This window comes from Protopterus annectens, chromosome 2.part2 (genome assembly GCF_019279795.1).
Source record: "Protopterus annectens isolate FY-2018-M chromosome 2.part2, PAN1.0, whole genome shotgun sequence".
NCBI classification, from domain to species: domain Eukaryota; kingdom Metazoa; phylum Chordata; order Ceratodontiformes; family Protopteridae; genus Protopterus; species Protopterus annectens.
This window is the reverse complement of record NC_056730.1, coordinates 411702885-411723054: the sequence shown is the minus strand read 5'-3', so window position 1 is coordinate 411723054 and position 20170 is coordinate 411702885. Positions and strand designations below refer to the sequence as shown.

General features: G+C 43.2%; 1 protein-coding gene across 1 annotated transcript in view; it reads right to left on the bottom strand.

Annotated features, from left to right (window-relative positions):
* Positions 1-14651: 14651 nt before the first annotated feature.
* Positions 14652-20170, bottom strand: part of LOC122795948 (transcription factor TFIIIB component B'' homolog) — a 390329-nt gene continuing 384810 nt past the window's right edge. The window contains exon 17 of the mRNA XM_044064431.1: positions 14652-14937. Within this exon, the coding sequence (XP_043920366.1) occupies positions 14652-14937 (286 nt within the window). The remainder of the gene's footprint in view (positions 14938-20170) is intronic.

Sequence of the window (20170 nt, the reverse complement as noted above, 5' to 3'; positions counted from 1 at the left end):
TTGAAACAGGCACACCACAAAATTAACCTGTAGAGGTTAAATACAGGGATAACTAGGCCCACACTAAAAAATACTAATAAGAAAAGAAATTTCTTAAATCTAAATAGGGCTAACAAAAAGGCCCAACACTCTAAGAAATTAAGCCAACACAGGGCACTATCTACTACAATCTAACCTGCTTATAACTATAGAATTTTAAGGAGAAACACACACACACACACACACACACACACACACACACACACACACACACACACTAAAGAGAGAATAATATATCAAAAAGAGGGAGAAAGAAATTTTTAAACTTGCGATTTAGCAAAAATATGGTCCGAGCTGTCTGGATAACAGAGATCTCTCTTGCCGCGGCAAACAAAATCTGAGGTAATTCCAGCAGTGCATTGTGGGATAAGGAGCTTGGTCTCGAGCTACTGGCAAACCTTGAGCTTTGCTATCGACAACCTTGAGCTTTGCTATCGACCGTGTCGGAGCAGAGGATCAGCTCCGAACCCATCAGTGAGAATAAACGGCGAGATTTAACTTCACATTAAAGGTTTTTTACAGAAAAGAAACTTGCAGTTCTAGATGGACATAGTTTGCTCGAGAGATGACAGAAAAAACGTGTCTGGTGCTAAAAATGGCAAATCAGATCTGAGATCATCCTGAGAGGAGCATTATGGGTACAGCCAAGCTCGAGAGTTTTTGGAAGGAGCGAGCTGGAATAACGGCCGAGTCGATTCCGAAAAATGGAACTGAACTTACAGTCGAGGATTAAGTGAAGACTGACATCATCAGATCATTTAACTTTCATGGAGTCTGGGTAAGCTTTTACTGGAAAGCTCACCCAGACTCTGCAACAACGTCCTGTGAGGGAATGGTTAGTTTTTGCTTTCTTGTATTTTTATATTACTTTACTGCCTTCTTCTACTTTGTATATTCTGATTTGTTTTCTTTACAATGTGTTTTATTTGTATTTTTGCTTTTAATTGCATATTTTAAACTAAAAAAGAGACCACAGCTGCCTCTCTTGTGAGTCGCGCAGAAATTAATGCTTTCCTAACCTGGCACTGTTGTTTTTTTAAACTCAGCTGTCTTTGTAGTTGCCTGCCCTTTTGTTGATTTGACCACTTATCTCCTCCCCTTCTACCCTTTCACTGTCTGTTGTGAGTAAGCACAAAATCATCATTTTGTGAAATCACTCCTCTTCAAATGTTTAAATTTATTGCCTATCCCACTGCATTCCATAGAACCAGAATACAAAGTGCCCACCCCCTTCTAATCTATCTTGCTCTTTTATAATTAGTGACTCTCCACTTAGATAGCTAAAGCTTGGTAACCCCCTTTCATATCTAACTGCTTAGTGAACACTGCAGCTCTTAGGATATTAACCCATATTTCCATCTTGCCTTTAAAATCTGCAGCATCTACACAAAGACAACCAATTATTGGAGAGCCCACATTCTGCCTCTCAGTATTCATTTTGGGATTAGTGCTTCTGTTCTGCTCCTGGTGAGAAAAGGAGCACAGGGACATTATTTCCTGGAGACTGCTGATCACCAGAAAGCATAATAACTGCTTCATAGGTGCCAACTTGGAATTTGTGCTTATAGTTTTGCTCCTGTTGAGAGAAGGAGCAGAGTGCACTGATTCTTGACCGTTTCTGGTTGGACAGCGAGTGTCTGTACCCGACGTTCCTGATTGGTCTGGCTGCTATTCAAGGCATCTACCAGAAAAAGGTTACAAGCTTACAGACCCTTGCATAATATGCAACAAGACTGTACCAAACTGGCTGTGGTCTGCTTCTCATCTTGGGATTTATGCTAATGTTTTGCTTCAGGTGAGAGAAGAAGCAAAGGAGCATTGTTTCCCAGCAGAGTGAAGGTGAGCTCGAAGGTGAGACCAGCACTAGTAGTAGCCAGGCAGTTGCCATTCACATGACTTCCCTCTTTACATCATTCTTGACAAGCTAATTCTTTCTTTTAAATACTGCTTGACTTGTCCATAATTCATCAGGGTCTACTTATTAGTTTGCCTTCAAGTGTTTGAAGTGTCCTGTATAGACACAACCACCTTGAATGACATTTTTCCGGCAAAAGCACAATTGAAATTTCACCAGCACTTAGTTGCAACACAGGACAACTAGTTTGTAGTGACAAGCATTGCCCCCAGAGTTGCAAACCAGATACTCCTGGCATTGCTTCATATTCTCACACAGATTAATGTATTATTATAAGGGTGTGCAGGATGTATTAAATTAAATGTGGCAAATATTTTTGCAGGAATATTCGAATGTGAACTATTTTTGATGTTTGTTTAATTGTATGTATTGAGACGAACATCAATTTTGTGAATGCAAATCAAATTTACCCATGGGTACAAATAAAGGATAATGAACTGTCTAATCAATAAAAAAGGGTCTGCTGCCATGGATATGAACTTTCCCACCATCTCTTTTACCAGACTGGTAGATATGGGCACCCAGAGGAAATTTAGAAATTGCCTCATGTTTACTTGCAACCAGTTAATTCTCAAACAAACTGATAAGGTAATGCAAGCCAGGTGTTTACACATCACTGGAGGCAAAGCTCTCAGAAAAACACTACTACTGTCAGCAGTACATGCAGCACCCATCATACACAACTCAAAGTGGACATATAGACCCACATAATATGCTGAGGCACTTAAATGTAACCCTCCTAAACCCCAAAGAACTCCTAGAAGAACTACACATAAATACCCTCAGAAGCCCAGAATGCATGCGTTCAAAAAGTACAGTTTTTTACCTACCATAAATGTAGATGTTCGAGTGTTCACCCTGCTGCAGTCATCACACTTGGGTTATCCTGCCGTAAGGCGGCCCCGCAGTCGGCCCGAATTCCAAAGTCTTGGTCCGGCGTCGGTTGTTGTCGCTTCTTCCCTGACGTCAGTGCGCCAGGGGTATATAAGAGGCATCCGACGCCATTTTCTTCAGTTTTTCTTGCCCCAGATGTCAGGTGCCCCCAATAGGTAGGCATTTTATATATATATATATATATATATATATATATGTATATGTATATATATATATATATATATATATATATATATATATACATATAGCTATATAAAAATAAAACAAAACCCTTAGGCACAAGCAAATACACCACAGAGGTAGTATAGGATAGAGTGGTAGAGATAAGTTCAGCTAGTTCAGAGAGGATGGAGGGAGGGTAACCTGGACTGCAGCAGGGTGAACACTCGAACATCTACATTTATGGTAGGTATAAAACTACTATGTTCATCGTGTTACCCTGCTGCAGTCATCACACTTGGGTTGAATCCCAAAGCTAAGGATGGGAGGTGGAGTCAAACAGGGTTAGAAGAAGCTAATAGGCCCTGCAAAACTGCAGTGGCAAAACCAGCTCTAGTCTTAGAGTATAGAGGTAAGTGATAGTGCTTGGTGAAGGTGTGCACTGAACTCCAAGTTGTAGCTTCCAGAATATCCTTGGTTGGCACTCCCCTGAGAAAGGCTGCTGATGTAGCTGTAGCCCTGGTGGAGTGGGACCTAATGTTAGCAGGTACTGGTTTCCCATGATGTGTGTAGCAGAAACTTATGCAATGCCCTATCCATTTAGAAATGGTCTGTTTTAAGATAGCTTTTCCTTGTGATCCTGTAGCATAGGCTACAAAGAGCTGGTCAGTTTTTCTGAAAGCCTTAGTTTTATCCAAGTAGTAACGTAATTGCCTGTGAATGTCCAAAGAGTGCAGGAGTTTTTCTCCTTTGTTCTGGGGATTTGGGAAGAAGGTGGGCAAGTGAATGGTTTGGTTTAGGGCCACACTGGATACCACCTTTGGCATAAAGGAAGGGTTAATTCATAGAGAGAGACTGTCTTGATGAAAAATGAGGAAAGGTTCCACTGCCATTAGTGCCTGTAGCTCTGAGACTCTTCTAGCTGAGGTTATTGCTAGTAGTAGGGCAGTTTTCCATGAAAGAAATTTTAAATCAGCTGAAAAAGCTGGTTCAAAGGGCGGCAGTGTAAGCTTTTCCAGAACAAAGTTGAGATCCCAAGTAGGTGTTGGAGCTCTCCTTGGCAGTCTTAAGTTCTTAGCCCCTCTGAGGTACTGTCTTAGGAGTGGATGTGAGAATAAAGGAGGATCCGTGCTGAAATTGCTGAGGCGTGGATCTTAATAGATGAAAAGGAAAGTCCTTTGTGTAACATCTCAGTTAAATATTGTAGAATCTGAGGAATGTTTGGATCAAGGGGATTTTGGTCTTTAGCCTGGTTCCAGGCGCAAAATCTTTTCCATTTGTCTGAATAGGTTTTCCTGGTGCGGAGCCTCCTGGCCTCCAGAATGACATCCATAACAGTTTTGGATAAAGGTGTTGGCTGGTTGTTTAGGTAATTTGCCATGCAGCCAGGTTTAAAGTCTTGAGCTGGCTGTATAGAATCTGATTGTCCCGCTGGGTGAGCAGGTGAGGAATTTGTGGCAAAATCCATGGTGGGCCGTGGGCCATGTTCCTTAAAATTGGATACCAATGCTGGCGTGGCCAGTCTGGTGCAACGAGTATCATTTGTGGCCTCTCTAATCTGACTTTCAGCAGTACCTTTGCTAGAAGAGGCAGTGGAGGGAAGGCATACACTGTTAATGTTTTCCAACTGAATGAGAGGGCATCCACTTTCCAAGCTAGTGGATGGAAGGTCCTTGTGCAAAATTTTTGAAGTTGGTTGTTGTGGGGGCTTGCAAACAGATCTATGCCTGGGCGTCCCCATTTTTGAGCTATCATTGCAAATACTTGTGGATCTAGTTTCCATTTGTGTGGATCCATGATGGTTCTGCTTAGGTCATCTGCCAATGTGTTTTTCTTTCCTGGCAAGAATTGTGCTTGTAACTGAACCTGGTAAGACAGTGCAGTGTTCCACAAGGTCATTGCTTGCCTGCATAGAGGGTAGGAATGTGTCCCCCTTGCTTGTTTATGTACCACATTACTGTGGTATTGTCCATCTTTATTATTAGTTGTCCTGGGTGTAGAAGGTCCTTGAAAGCTGTTAGGGCATTCTGTACTGCTAGCATTTCTTTTTGATTGATATGCAGATGCCTCTGATCTGTAGTCCATTTGCCCTGAATGCACTGCCCTGCCATGTGTGCTCCCCAGGCATAGTCCGATGCATCTGTTGTCATAGTTTGCCTGGCTGTGGGTAAGGTGAAAGGCTGACCCTTGTTGAGGTGACATGCTTGTGCCCACCATAGAAACTCTTGTTGAAGGCAGGGAATGAGTGGTATCATTGTTTCCAAGCTGTGGCTGTGCTGAGTCCATACACTTTTCAGGTACCATTGTAATTTCCTCATATGCAGTTTTGCAAATGGTATTATTAGTATGCAAGATGCCATGAATCCCAAGACCTGCAGAATTTTTCTTGCAGGGAGTTGGGTCTTTGTTGCCATTATTTTGAAATATTGAAACAGCTGTCGTTGCTTGTCTGGCGTGAGATAAGCCATCTGGGCCGTTGTATTCAAGCTGGCACCCAAGAATATTATGTTTTGTGAGGGCACTAGTTTTGATTTCTTTTCGTTTACTGTGTACCCTAGGCAACTTAGAAGGTGTTTGACAAATGCCAGATGCTTTAAAAGAATATCCTTGCTTTCTGCTTGAATAAGGCAGTCGTCCAGGTATGGGTATATTTGAATTCCTCTTTGTCTGCAGTATGCAATTACTGGTGCCAGGCATTTTGTGAAGACCCTGGGCGCAGTAGATAAGCCAAAGGGCAGTGCAGAGAATTGATAATGCGTTGAACCTGCAATGAAGCTGAGGTATCTTCTGCAATTTTGTCTGATAAGGACATGCAGGTATGCCTCCTTGAGGTCCAAAGTGACTAGCCAATCATTCTTGCCCAGCATGGGAAGAAGCTGCTGTAGTGTTGGCATCTTGAATTTTGGTACTTGCAGACAGGTGTTCAGAACTGAAAGATCCAGAATGTGTCTTCATGCTTTGTCCTTTCTTGGGACTAGGAAGAGTCTTGAGTAAAATCCTTGTCCTTGCTCCTGTGTAGGTACCTGTTGAAAGGCTATCATGTCCATGAGAGCTGTAATTTGTTTTTGTGCCTCTGCCCATTGATTTGGTGGCAGGTTTGGCACTCCTTTGATCCTTGGTAAGGTATGAAAGTGGAATCTGTATCCTTGAGAGACAATGGTTAGAACCCATTTGTCTTTTGTGATGATGTGCCAGTTGTCTGCAAAAAATGCTAGTTTTCCTCCCAAGGGAGTTGCCAGGAGAGATTTGCTTGGTAGTTTGAGGACAGAGTCATTGTGTTTGTCTTCTGCTAGCTTGGGGCCTGTCTTCTCCTCCTTTCTGGGTAGCAGTACCCCATTGGCGAGATTTGTAAGGGCCCTGTGACTGACCTCTGCCCCTTGGGCATCTGTATTTGCCCCTCTGTGATCTGTCAGAAGCTGGAAAGGACCAGTTTTTTGTTGGCCAATTTCTGCTGAAACGAGGGAGTTGTACCTGCAAAAAATCCTTGACCGTTTGCACAGACTTTGCCTTATCCTCCATTTTCTTTAAAACCTCTTCTGCTTTGACACCAAATAATACATCCTGCTGTAAAGGTGCATCCAATAATTTTGCTTTAACATGGTCAGGAAGGGTTTGTTCTTTTAACCAAGCATGTCTACGTACGACAGAGCCAGTAACAGCTGCTCTACAGGAAGCTTCCAATGAAACAAATCTGCATTATAAAGTATGTTTGCCCACCTGTTCAGCTGCATGCAACAGATCCTGCATTTCCTTCAATTCAGACTGTTCTGAATTGTGTGCTCATTTTTTGTTTTAACTGAGACATTAGGAATTGTTGATATTTCAACACGTGAAACTGGCAATTTAATGCTCTCATAGCCAGAGTTGCTGAGGTGTATATTTTCTTTCCCCATCTATCTAGGGCTCCGGAATCCCTTTCAGAGGGCACAGAATTTTTAGCCATAGAAGCTTTAGCTCCCTTAGGACCCTGGGAAATTCTTTCTGGGTCAGCTACAGGGCTTTTATAAAGGAATTTGTGAGAGTCAGGTACTCTGTAGTATCTGTCTGGTTTGGCTGGAGCAGGAGGTAGAGATTCTGGATTTAAACTAGACTCCAAGTAAACATCATCCACAATATCTAAAACAGGAGGGATAGCAAGAGTTCTGTGCTGGGGTATTAAAAGGAACTCGCGGAGCCTTTTCTTAGAATCTGAGTAATCCTGGCCTTCCGAGTGGAAATGTTCCCTCATGGTATGTTAAGTTTCCCCAAAGGAGTAGTCTTCAGGGGGAGATGCTGAGGGAATAGAGTCTTCAGCATCAGTGTCTTCATAAGGTGGAAAAGTGTAATCCTGTTCCTCAGAAGAATCTGAGGAGAGTGAAACCTGGTCAGAGGATGCATAATCCTCCTCTTGTCTTGGTCTTTTATCAGGAGGGGGATGGGAACCCCTGATTAGGGTAATCAAATCTTCAGCCATCTTAAGCATCTGTTTCTTAGGCATGGGGCCTTGAACTGTAGACTGATGTACAGTTTTCTTAGGTTTTAAAGGAGTTTTAAGCTTAGCATAAGATTTAATGGTGAGTGTAGTCGGTCTGAAGACACCTTCTGCAACCGAAGGTGTTTCCACTGCACCGGTGTCTACTTCTGCTCCGGTGTCGGAAGATGGCTGCATCGACCTAGTAGGCTCCGCTTGGGAATCCGCAGCTGTCTGGGGTTCCAGTTCTGAGGTCATCAGGGGCTGCGTAGGCACCTCACTGAAAACCGGAGAACCAGCGACAGGCCCAGCTGAGGCCTCGGAGTCTGGCTTGTTCCTTGGCTGTCTGTCCTTATCCTTGCAGTTTTTATGTATGGCGGTCGTCGGCTGCTCCGACGGCATGATATAATTAAATTTCCTACCAAAGTAATGCCGTGCGAAGTCAAAACTGCGTTTGATAGTTAGTTTATTAAACCTAGCACAAAACCGACAACCTGTGACGTCATGGTCTGGGCCTAGGCAAGGAATACAATAGGAATGGAAGTCATTATGAGGTATTTGCTTCCCACAAGAAATGCAATTGTTAACTTTTTCTGACATCGGACTGAGGCAAGAAAATGTTCCCCAATGGGGTACTTAGCTTTATTGAAGACTTCAGACTGAAATTCAAATCGAAAATCTCAGGTGTCGGCCGACCGGCACTTGCGAACTGCTTCTGCTTTGGGCACCGTGCGGCAAGAAAGACTTTAGAAAATGGCGTCGGATGCCTCTTGTATACCCCTGGCGCACTGACGTCAGGGAAGAAGCGACAGCAACCAACGCCAGACCAAGACTTTGGAATTCGGGCCGACTGTGGGACCGCCTGAGGGCAGGATAAGTAAACAGGGGAATCACTGCTCAAAAGTTCAACTACAACACGCAAATCTGAGACAGTTGAAAAGAGGCAGAAATCCTTAAAACAGCAGCACCATATACTTGATGTACGAAAGACTCTTCAGTCCACCAGTACTAAACAATATACTTTATTGGGCAAACGACTCTTCAGTCCACCTTTAACACGCACATTAACGCAATTCAACACACACTGCGTTTTCATTTCGAAAGACTTCATCAGATGGAGACAAATGCATACCTAAACACACCCATCAATATATATACTCTCAGGACTAATTAACCTACTTAATTGGAATAATTAGATAACCTCTCTAAAATATTTAAAAACAACAAATATTATAAAACACATACATTTCCATTCATAAATAATACTATATAGTAAGTTAAAACATGAAAAAATATAATAATAAATATCATATAATTTAATCAATAAAATACATATTAAGTGTTAAACATTTTTCTTTCTTATGGTCTGTTAACACCATCTACTGTCAGGTCTTATAATTGTGCTGTCCTACATTCCAAAACTGATGCTATGTTGTAACATATCCTAACATTTAACCAGTCTATATTTTTCATTATTGCAAATTATTTCAAAAATATAATTCATAATATATAATCAAGATTAACATGGACTTTTAGCATTCAATTAAATACAATTTTAGCAATGCATAAACAAAAGCACTATAGTTTTGCTGATCTCAATTTTAAAACAGGTGCCAGTGAGATGGCATCATTCAGACCTGGAAATTTGTTTGCTTCCAAGGAAAGTTGCCACAATAATTCTTTATATTCAATTGAGGTTTCCCATGGGCCACCCCTTACATCCTTATCCACCACCTCCAATACAAAAAAACTAAACTTTGCTTCCTGGCAGCTTAATTTATGCCTATATATAGGGCATTATTTGTGCATTTTGTTTTGATTTCATAATAATGCTCAAACTATTTTTTAGCTTTCTTTCCGACTTTCCCACATAAAATGCATCACAGTAGCCACACAATCCTAAATATACAATACCACTATACGCGGTTCTTGGATGATATGTGCTTTTTATGGATTGGTTCAGAGGATGAATTTATGGTATTTTTTGAACATATCTCTGAATCTACTGACTTTTTAAAGTTCACTTACAAAATGGACAACATTTTTTTAAATTATTTGGATATCACCATAGGCAAAGGAGATGGTGGATTTTTTTCAAAAATTTTTAGAAAGGAAACTTTCTCATACTCATATTTGGCTTTTAATAGTGCTCACCCTTATCAGAAAAAAGGTATAGTTAAAGGGCAATTTGTGAGGGGAAGCCGTATGACATCAAGAGAGTGTGATTTTGATGATGAATGTGACAAGTTAAGCACTATGTTCGAGGATAGAGGTTACCCCAAAGAACATATAGTAATGATAGAAAAAGAGGTTAAGAGAGCCAGACAAGATACATTTAAACCTATTTTAGGTTTAAGAGGTGTTTCGAGTGAGACAACATATAAAAAAGATCAACAAGAACAAAGATGAAAGATTTGGTAAGTTTGCAGTGGACTTTAATGGTAATGCATCTAAAATTAAGAAAATTTTGGAGGAAGAATGGAATAGGTTTGGTGAAATATCAGACCTAAGATGTATATTTGATGAACCTTTCAAATACACATATAGAAGTGGGAAAAGTCTAAAGACTATGTTAGAAGATAAACAAGAAATGAAAAAGTTAGGGAAGGAAAATTAGGAACGTATAAATGTGGAAGGTGTTCCCAATGCCCATATATTTGTACAAAGGAAATTATTTATATACCTAGTAGGGACAGGCTGATTCAGAGTAAACACTTTGCAAATTGCGACACTAGTGGTATTGTATATTTAGGATTGAGTGGCTACTGTGATGCATTTTATGTGGGAAAGTCGGAAAGAAAGCTAAAAAATAGTTTGAGCATTATTATGAAATCAAAACAAAATGCACAAATAATGCCCTATATAGGCATAAATTAAGCTGCCAGGAAGCAAAGTTTAGCTTTTTTGTATTGGAGGTGGTGGATAAGGATGTAAGGGGTGGCCCATGGGAAACCTCAATTGAATATAAAGAATTATTGTAGCAACTTTCCTTGGAAGCAAACAAATTTCCAGGTCTGAATGATGCCGTCTCACTGGCACCTGTTTTAAAATTGAGATCAGCAAAACTATAGTGCTTTTGTTTATGCATTGCTAAAATTGTATTTAATTGAATGCTAAAAATCAATGTTAATCTTGATTGTATATTATGAATTATATATTTGAAATAATTTGCAATAATGAAAAATATAGACTGGTTAAATGTTAGGATATGTTACAACATAGCATCAGTTTTGGAATGTAGGACAGCGCAATTATAAGACCTGACAGTAGATGGTGCTAACAGTCCATAAGAAAGAAAAATGTTTAACACTTAATATGTATTTTATTGATTAAATTATATGATATTTATTATTATATTTTTTCATGTTTTAACTTACTATATAGTATTATTTATGAATGGAAATGTATGTGTTTTATAATATTTGTTGTTTTTAAATATTTTAGAGAGGTTATCTAATTATTCCAAATAAGTAGATTAATTAGTCCTGAGAGTATATATAGTGATGGGTGTGTTTAGGTATGCATTTGTCTCCATCTGATGAAGTCTTTCGAAACGAAAACGCAGTGTGTGTTGAATTGCGTTAATGTGCGTGTTAAAAGTGGACTGAAGAGTCGTTTGCCCAATAAAGTATATTGCTTAGTACTGGTGGACTGAAGAGTCTTTCGTACATCAAGTATATGGTGCTGCTGTTTTAAGGATTTCTGCCTCTTTTCAACTGTCTCAGATTGACGGCAGGATAACCCAAGTGTGATGACTGCAGCAGGGTAACACGATAAACATCACCCACATCTCATGGAGCCTCTACTTATAAACCCATAAGGCAAGTCATCACACAATCCAATATTCTGGTCACTGGAGACTCCACTGTGAGATACACTGATGGCCCTTCTCTACAAGGCTGAGTAAGGAGAAAGTCAGTTGCTTATCAGGGGCAACACATTACACATCCACCACATTACACTTGCACTCAGGTCACAAGTAGCAGTATGACACTGTAGGAGTCTAGCATTGAGCAGCATTTTACATTCTCCAAGGATGATGCCACAATGCAAACAAAAGATGACCGACTTGAAAAACTGGTTTAGTTTCTGGTGTCATTCTAAGGGGATATAACATCTGTCGGCATAGAAGCAGACTGTCAACAGACCATACTGCTTTGCCAGGGATGGTCTGTACCTCTCCCCGTCTATGCTTCTGAATATTAGCTAAAGCATTGTCTTTCCCCATAGTGCCTTTTTTAGGCAATGCCAAACAAAGTTTTTGTGACACAGCAAATCAAAATCAAGAAAATCTAAACGTATTACTGCTCAATGTTAGGAGTATAAAAAATCTCCGCTCCCTTGAAGCTTTCTTTCCCCAAGAGAATGCTGACATATGTCTGGTCAATGAGACATGGTTTAAAGCCTTGGTTTAAAGCCTTGGTGAGCTCACTGACAGAGCAAGGTTATAATGCCTTCCACACATGTAGACCAGCTACTACACAGATGGGGACAAAAGGTGGATGTGTCATGATTTACATCAAAAATAAATAAACCTCAAAGCTGGTCAAACAGAACAATGCACTTGAGCTTCTCCATGTTCAAATCACCATAAGCAAAATCCAATACCACTTCCTTGCAAGCTATAGGTCCCCCCCTGTATGACCCAGGAAACCATACCATGTATTTAAACATAGTGGAAGCCCCCACCATCCAACCCAATACCAAATTCATGGGTGACTTCAATTACCCCACTATTAACTAGGACTCCTATATAGGTATAGAGATTCCTGAATTTTGGAAACACAAACTTCCCTGTACCAGACTGTCAATACACAAACCAGGGGTGTAACCATACTGGATCTGGTCCTCACTAACATGGCAGCGCGCTGCACACCCCCTAGTGCAATGTCTTCTCTGGTAAGGTCAGACCACAAAATGATCTCCTTTGAAGTCAAAATAAAACCTGGAATCCCAGCTAATCCTGGAATATTCAAGAACTACTCTAAGACTAACTTCCTACTAAGTGACAACCTAGCAAAATTTCAAGTCATCCATGAGAACACTGCTACCTTTGCAGAACTATTTACAGAAACTCTATACAAGTATGTTAATAGCTGCACAGAGGCAGCTGTACCCACCAGGAATAAGTACAGAACTAACAAAAAACAAGCACCTTGGTGGAAACAAAATCAATAGGCTTTACAACTGAAGGAAGCAAATCATGGCAAAAATTAGGAGGTACAGCATCCAGCATGATGAAAACAATTTCAAACTAAACATCTCAGAGGACAAATAAAGTCTACCAAAGCCAAATATGATGTAAATATGGCCTCCCAGGCCAAGGATAACCACAAGGAATTTATTAGCCATGTCCGCAGCCTCAAAGGTAATGCACACCTGTGTGCAAAGTTCCCTGTAAATGGAGCCACCTATACTGAACAAGAAGATATAGCAAACCTACTGGTAGACAAATTCAGCTCCAACTTTACCCCTCTCTTCCCCTCAACGTTCCCTCAGGAAATACCATCAAATATAACTTCCCCTTGCTATCACTAGGGAACTAGTCCTTAATGTTCTCTCTAAAGCTAACACTGCATCAGTGGGCCCAGACAATATCCCAAGATGCCTTCTTAACAGCACGAAACATGACTTATCGGGCCCTCCGGAATCACTACTTAACTGTAGTCTCAAACAGGCTTCATGCCTCATTAATACATAACAGCAATAGTCATCCCTCTGCACAAAGGTGGGCCATCTATAGACTCTGGAAACTACAGACCCCCTAAGTCTCACTAGTCTCATATGCAAAGCCATGGAAAGAATCATGGAAATGATAAATAACAACATAGTAAACCTCCAGACATTGGACACAACCCAATTTGGTTTTATCAAGAGCAGGTCATGCCTACATAACCTGGTGGACTTCTTTGTGCAAAGGATGAGGGCAAAATGGTAGAGACCGCCTACTTTGACCTAGCCAGGGCATTTGGCACAACACCTAACTTGGGCATTGTTGACAAACTCAAGAGGTTAGGTACAAACCCTTATGTCACCAGGTGAATAGCCAACTGGCTCACAGACATGATCCAGGAAGTTAGAATTGGGGAGGGCACCTCTACAAACAGGCCAGTCACAAGCAGAGTCCCTCAGGGATTGGTCCTGGGACCGCTTCTTTTTGGCATTTACTTCTCTGAAGTCAAGAGAGATTTCAATGGCCTCTGGCTGACTAAATCTGCAGATGATTGCAAATTAGGAGCCGTCATTAAATCCCAATGTTCTCCAGAAAGGGATGACACAGACAAAAAATTGGTGTCAAAACCATGGACTAAAACTAAACGCCAAGAAATGCATAATAGTATCCTTTGGGAAGTCATCCATCCCTGGTAACTATCACATTGACAACAAACCCCCAAGAGCTGACCCATTAGTCAGGGACTTAGAGACGCACATAGACAGTAATCTAGCCTTCGACTATCACATGCCTACAGTAGTGAGGACATAATTCTACGTTGCGCAACTTATAAACAAAGGTATGGCATCTAAGTCCAAGAAAGTCATTGTTCCACTGTATTCGGCATTCATTAGACCTATCATTGAGTACAATTACCCATTTGATATGTACCTTACCAAGCATATACAATTGGAATGTCCATACCAGTTCCACACTAAAAGAACACAGGGAGTAAGTAACATGTCCTATGCAGACTGCCTCAAGGCCCTATCCCTACATTCTGTCTTCTACAAGCTGTAGAGGGGAGAGCTATGCCTGACATCCAAGCCATTGTCAGACCCCAATATGACAGGCCTCTTGCATATCCACAAAACAAACAGCACCAGAATTACCCATTCTAAAGACTTAAGCCTTGCCTGTGATACAAATAGTACATGCTGGAGTGACAGGTATGTATCCCAAAGACTACCCTGTCTCTGGAACAGGCTCCCCATCCATGTGAAGCGGAGTTCCTAACTAACCCAATTCAAGTGTAACTTGGACAACTGGGTGGGAAACAGGAAATTCATCACCGGATTGGCACCTGTCCCTCTAACGGACAGAGGCAGCCTGTACATAGTTCATCTCCCAGGCCTCTGCTTGTAAATGTTTCATCTCCCAAGCCTCTGCTTACACTTATCAAGGGTACCAGAACTGGTCAGAGATTTGGGATGCATGGCTAAGCTTAAAAAGGCCCTTGTGGTCGTTAGCCTAGTAAACACCTATGAAACTATTAAAAGGTTGTTCAATAAAGGGCATTTTACAAAACAGATTGAAAACACAACTCTAATTTGTACCTTTGATTCATGGTCTGGTAGTTCTTCACTCTCCTTTTCCACAGTGTCTGAAACAGTTTTATTGCCAGTGGTACTTTCTTGCTCTGAAACGTCTCTCTTCCCAGCTGCTCTCACTGTGTTGGGCTTTGGCCTTTTCAAGCGACTTCTCAAAGGTGATGGTTTGATTGTTGATGGCTTTTCACCTTCTTGTGAGCCAGTTTCTTCAACAGCACTAGTTAAATAAGACATTCAAGGCACACATTATTATTAGCATAAATAAAGCTATGGAATTCTGATGACGTTCTACAGAAAAATGTGTTTATTGTTGCAAATAGTGAAATGATGTTTAGAACTTTCAAATGGTTAGTCACCTGCAAACAAAATAAAATACACCAATATCTTGTAGTCCAATAGCTCCATAAAGACGAAAATGTCATAAGCACTTCAAATTACTCCTTCTACTGCTAAAGCATCCCACTGTGTAAGCTCAGATGCACAAGATATCAGACTTTGCATGTTCAAAGCAGAAATTAATGTGACAGCTGACAGAAAAAGAAGTTATGTACCTACCATAACGTTCCATGTTAGTTGTCTTCTTCTCGCCTTCTTTCTTGCTGGTTGGGTTCGGAGACCATCCTTGGCTCCGACTCGGCCATCTTCAAAAGCTCGAGAGCTGCTTACTGGCTCAACGTCACCCTATATCCCATGATGCCTGGTGCTAGATACCCAGATCTCGTTTGGTAAGTAACTGCAGACATAATAATAAATGAATGCTATCCTAGAATTCATAATTTCTACTGGGGAGACTACTAAGCAGAAGGAAATAGCCAGAGAAGACTCAGCCAGTGCAAAAACAAGAGGAACTCTTCTCGGTCCACTAGGATAGGGGGATGGAGGGTGGGACGCAAGAAAGAAGGTGAGAAGAAGACAACTAACATGGAACGTTATGGTAGGTACATAACTTCTTTATGTTAAGTTGTCTATCTCACCTTCATTCTTGCTGGTTGGGACAGCGTCCCTAGCACCTAAAATCCTGGGTGGCTCATCGGAAAAGACACTTCAGAACAGTGGAACCAAAATCAGCTCTGCTCCTGGAAACCAAATCCAACTTGTAATGCAAAATGAAAGTATGTGGGTTGGCCCATGTAGCCGCAGCACAAATAGATTCCATGGGCAACCTAGCCTGAAAAGCCAATGAAGTGGCTAAAGCTCTGGTGGAGTGACCCTTTGGTTTGACCGGTAATTTTTTTATTCCTGAGTTGGTATATGAACGTGATGATAGAAGACAACCACCTGGATAAGGTCACCTTGGAGACCGGAAGTCCCTGTTTACCTACTGCATAAGACAAACAGTTTATCTGATTTTCTAATGTCTTTGGTTCTATATAAATAAAAGCGTAGTTGCCTGCTGTGAACAGCTAACTGATGCAACTTATACTCCGCCCTGTTGGAGTGGTTAGGGAAAAACACAGGAAGGTCTATGGACTGATTCAAGTTACTCTCTGAAGAGACCATAGGAAGGAAGGAAGGATTAGTCCTCAGAGCAACGCTGTCATTGTGGAACACGAGGTATGGAGGTCGGATAGAAAGAGCCTGTAGTTCCGAAACTCTTCTGGCTGAAGTAATAGCTACCAGAAAAAGGGTTTTCCAAGATAAGAACTTCAGTGAACAAGAAGCTGCAGGTTCAAAAGGGGGCAAAATAAGCGAAACTAAAATCAAATTTAGATCCCACAGTGGTGGAGGATCTCTGACTGGGGGCCTGAGCAGAGTGGTTCCTTTGAGAAAAGCTTTACAGAGCTTATGGGATATGATATTGTTTTCTGATAGGCCAATGTGAAAATTTGAAACTGCCGCTAACTGAACTCTAATTGTAGCGGAAGCGGACCCCACATGGAAGAGCTCCGCAAGAGTGTACAGGGGCTGAAAAGGGGTCAATACTTTTTGCCTCTGCCCAGGACAAAAAACGTTTCCACTTACTAGTGTAAGTTTTTCTGGTCATAGACTTGTGTGACGACAAAAGGATTTCACGGACAGAGGGGGAGATATCTGGGAGCCTGGCTAAGGTTGGAAGTGAAGCAGCCACGATGTGAGCTGGAGAGAGTGCAGGGATTGGTGCAACCCGTCCGACTGATGAATCAGGAGGTCTGGAACTAGGTCCAGAGTCCAAGGCTGTTCGAGAAGATAGCGATGCAGGAACGGAAACCATGTTTGTCGAGGCCAGTAAGGGGCAATGAGGATCATTTTGCAACCCAAAGCAGTAGCCTTCTGAATTAGTTTCAGTATGAGGGGGAAAAGAGGGAATGCATAAACAAGTCCCTGGGGCCAATCGTGGACTAGAGCGTCTCTGGGGGAATGCCCGGGAAGTAGGAGGAGAGAGAAGAAATTGCTGCACTTGCTGTTGAAGGGAGTTGCAAAAAGATCGCAGCAAGGTTGGCCTCATCTGCGGAAGATTTGGTCCGCAATTACCTGGTTCAGAGACCATTCGTGAGGCATGAGAATTGCTCTGCTCAGTCTGTCTGCTATGACGTTGGACCTCCCAGGAATGTGCGTTGCAATCAGAAACCGTTGGGAAGAGATCGTCCACTGCCAGAGTCTGAGCGCTTCTCAATATAAGGGGTAGGACCTGGTTCAGCCCTGCTTGTTGATGTACCACACTACGGACATATTGTCCGTTTGAACTGCAATGGTCCCGGTAGGACGAGAGTCCTGAAGAGGCTGCAACGCTAAGAGCACGGCCTTCATCTCCAAGACATTTATGTGCAGATGATACTCGTGAGGTTGCCAGGTGCCTTTGACTGTTCTGCCCTGATAATGCCCCCCCTCACCCAATCAGGGAAGCATCCGTGGTCACTGTAGCCACTGGAGGGGGGGAGAACAAATGGTCTGCCGTGGAGCACTGATGTGGAGACCATCCACCACGCAAGATGCTTCTTGCATGCCTGAGTGATCATAATCATGTAAGACATGGGAAGTTGCTGAAAGGACCACTGGGTGAAAAGAAGCCACTGGAGGATCCTCATGTGAAAACGAGCAAGAGGGACAAGTACGATAGCTGCTGCCATGAGACCTAGCGTCTGAAGGACAAACCTAGCTTGAATCCTTTTGCATGCTAATAAAACATTGACATGCTGACGAATCACTAACACCCTGTCTGGTGGGAGGCTCGCTAACATGTCTTTGGTATTTAAATTTGCGCCTATAAAGGTGATAAATTGACAGGGCGACAATGCGACAAAGCAGACTTTTTGAAATTTATTGCGATACCTAGCCTGGAGCAAGTGTGGATGGTGCAATCTCTGGCTCGCAGAAGGTGATGTCTGGTGGTAGCAGTGAGGAGCCAGTCGTCGAGATATGGAAACACCTGGAATCCTTGCCGTCTCAGGTGAGCGGTAACTACTGCCATACATTTGGTAAATACCCTGGGGGCTGTGGTGAGACCAAAGGGCAGAGCTCTGAACTGATAATGGCTGGCTCCCAGCCGGAAGCGAAGGAATCTTCGGGAGCGTCTGTCCATTTTGATGTGGTAGTACGCATCCTGAAGATCTATGGAGCACATCCAATTGTCCTGACCCAGAAAGGGTAAAATGGACTGAAGCGTGACCATCCGGAACTTCGTTCTTTGTACAGACTTGCTTAGTCTGCTGAGATCCAAAATGGGTCTTCAGTCCCCTGTCTTTTTTGGTACCAAAAAGAACCTTGAGTAAATTCCGGATCCTTGTTGGTCTGCTGGGACTTGCTGGATGGCCCTTTTTCTTAGCAGTTTTGAGACCTCTTGCACTGCTTGGTCCCTTAGATTGGGTGGAATATCTGGAAGGGACTTGTTTGACCTTAAGGGAGTGCGAACGAAGGGAATTCTGTAGCCTCCGGATATGACGGACTGTACCCATTTGTCTTGAGTTATGTCTTGCCAGGCTCTTGGGTACAGCGATAATCTTCCCCCGACTGCCTCCAGAGGTGAGCAACCAGGCAACCCTTCAGGGATGCTGGAAAGGCTTGTCAGAGAAAGATTCTCTGTGACCCTGGTTTTGCAGACCCCCTCTGCCACGAGGGCGGTGTCTATTATTGTTCCCACCTCTGCCCTTGGAGGGAAACTCACCACGTATGTCCAGCAAGGCTCCTTGGGATTTCCGGAACCACATCTTTCCACTCTTCTGACCCTTAGGATATGGTCTGGAAGGAGTGGAAAAACGGACTCCTACGGCAGAGAGAGTCTTGCCTTCCTGCTCACACCTGGTAAGGGTATCTTTCACCTGTGATCCGAGGAGAGGAACCATCAAACGGGGGTGTTGGTGAAAGACGCTCTGAAAGGTTCCGCAAAGTTACATAGCCGCATCCAAGTGTGCCTCCGTAGGGCCACGCCTGTGCCTGTGGCTCTACTTGCACCATCGGTTGCATACGAAATGAGCCGCATGTTGGAGTTTACCACTGAATTAAGAGTCGCTAACTGGGAGGCTGCCTTAGCCTGGGCCCCCTCAGCTGATGGATCTTGGAGGGCATCTCCAAGCTCTTTCAGGAGATCCCTCTGAAGACGGGTAAAGTCGCACAGGTAATTCAGGGACAGCATGAAAAAGGTCGCTGAAGAGAACATCCGCTTCCCATATCTGTCCATCGTCCTGGACTCCTTGTTAGGGGGACGGACAGATGAAGAAGTTTCAGCCAACTCATTCTTTGTGGCCACTGCTACCACCTTGGCATCAATGGTGACACCCTTGGTCAAGAACGGTTTGTCCTGCGGTGCAGTAATGAACTTGGCAGGTCTCCTAGGGGTCGGTTCCACTGTGTCTGGAGGCGACCACGCGTTTCAAGCCACCACAGACATCAGTGGGTCAAAAGGCGGAGACACCCAGGAGGTGGAAGGTCGGGATCCAAATGCATCCAGGAATACTGACTCATCCTCGGAAGGGCTTAGGGTAGTCCAGTTTCCCCTCTGCCTAAGCATCTCAAGGATGTCTGAGAAGGAGACATCTTCAGAGGGGGATCTTGGGGACCCTTCCGACTCCTCTAAGTCGGTATCCAATTTGACAGACTCGGGAGAGTCAACATGCTTCCTCTTGCATTTTCTCTTGCGAGGTGGCTCCTCTGAAAGATCAGGGGAGGCCTCGGAAGAGGAGGATACACCCAAAGGGGTGTCCTGGAGCGCTGGATCCCCACGCTTGGGGTCTGGAAGAGGGGCAGTGGCTGACGCAGGCACCCTAGGGGGAGGAGCCGATGGGGTCGATCGTGGGACTGACTCGGGGGCCAGTACACTCCTCATCACCTCAAAGGTGTCCCTGCCCGGATGCAGAGAAGGCTCAGGCTCCGAAGAAACCAGAAGCCCTCCCCGCACCGAGGGAGACGGCTCCGAGGCAGATGTGGGAGCCGAGCTCACCTGCGCCGAAGCACCGAGAGGGAGAGCGGGGTCGGACAAGGGTCCGATACCACTCGCCCCCCTCAGAGCCGTCGAGGGAGTCTCGGCGCCCAGATCC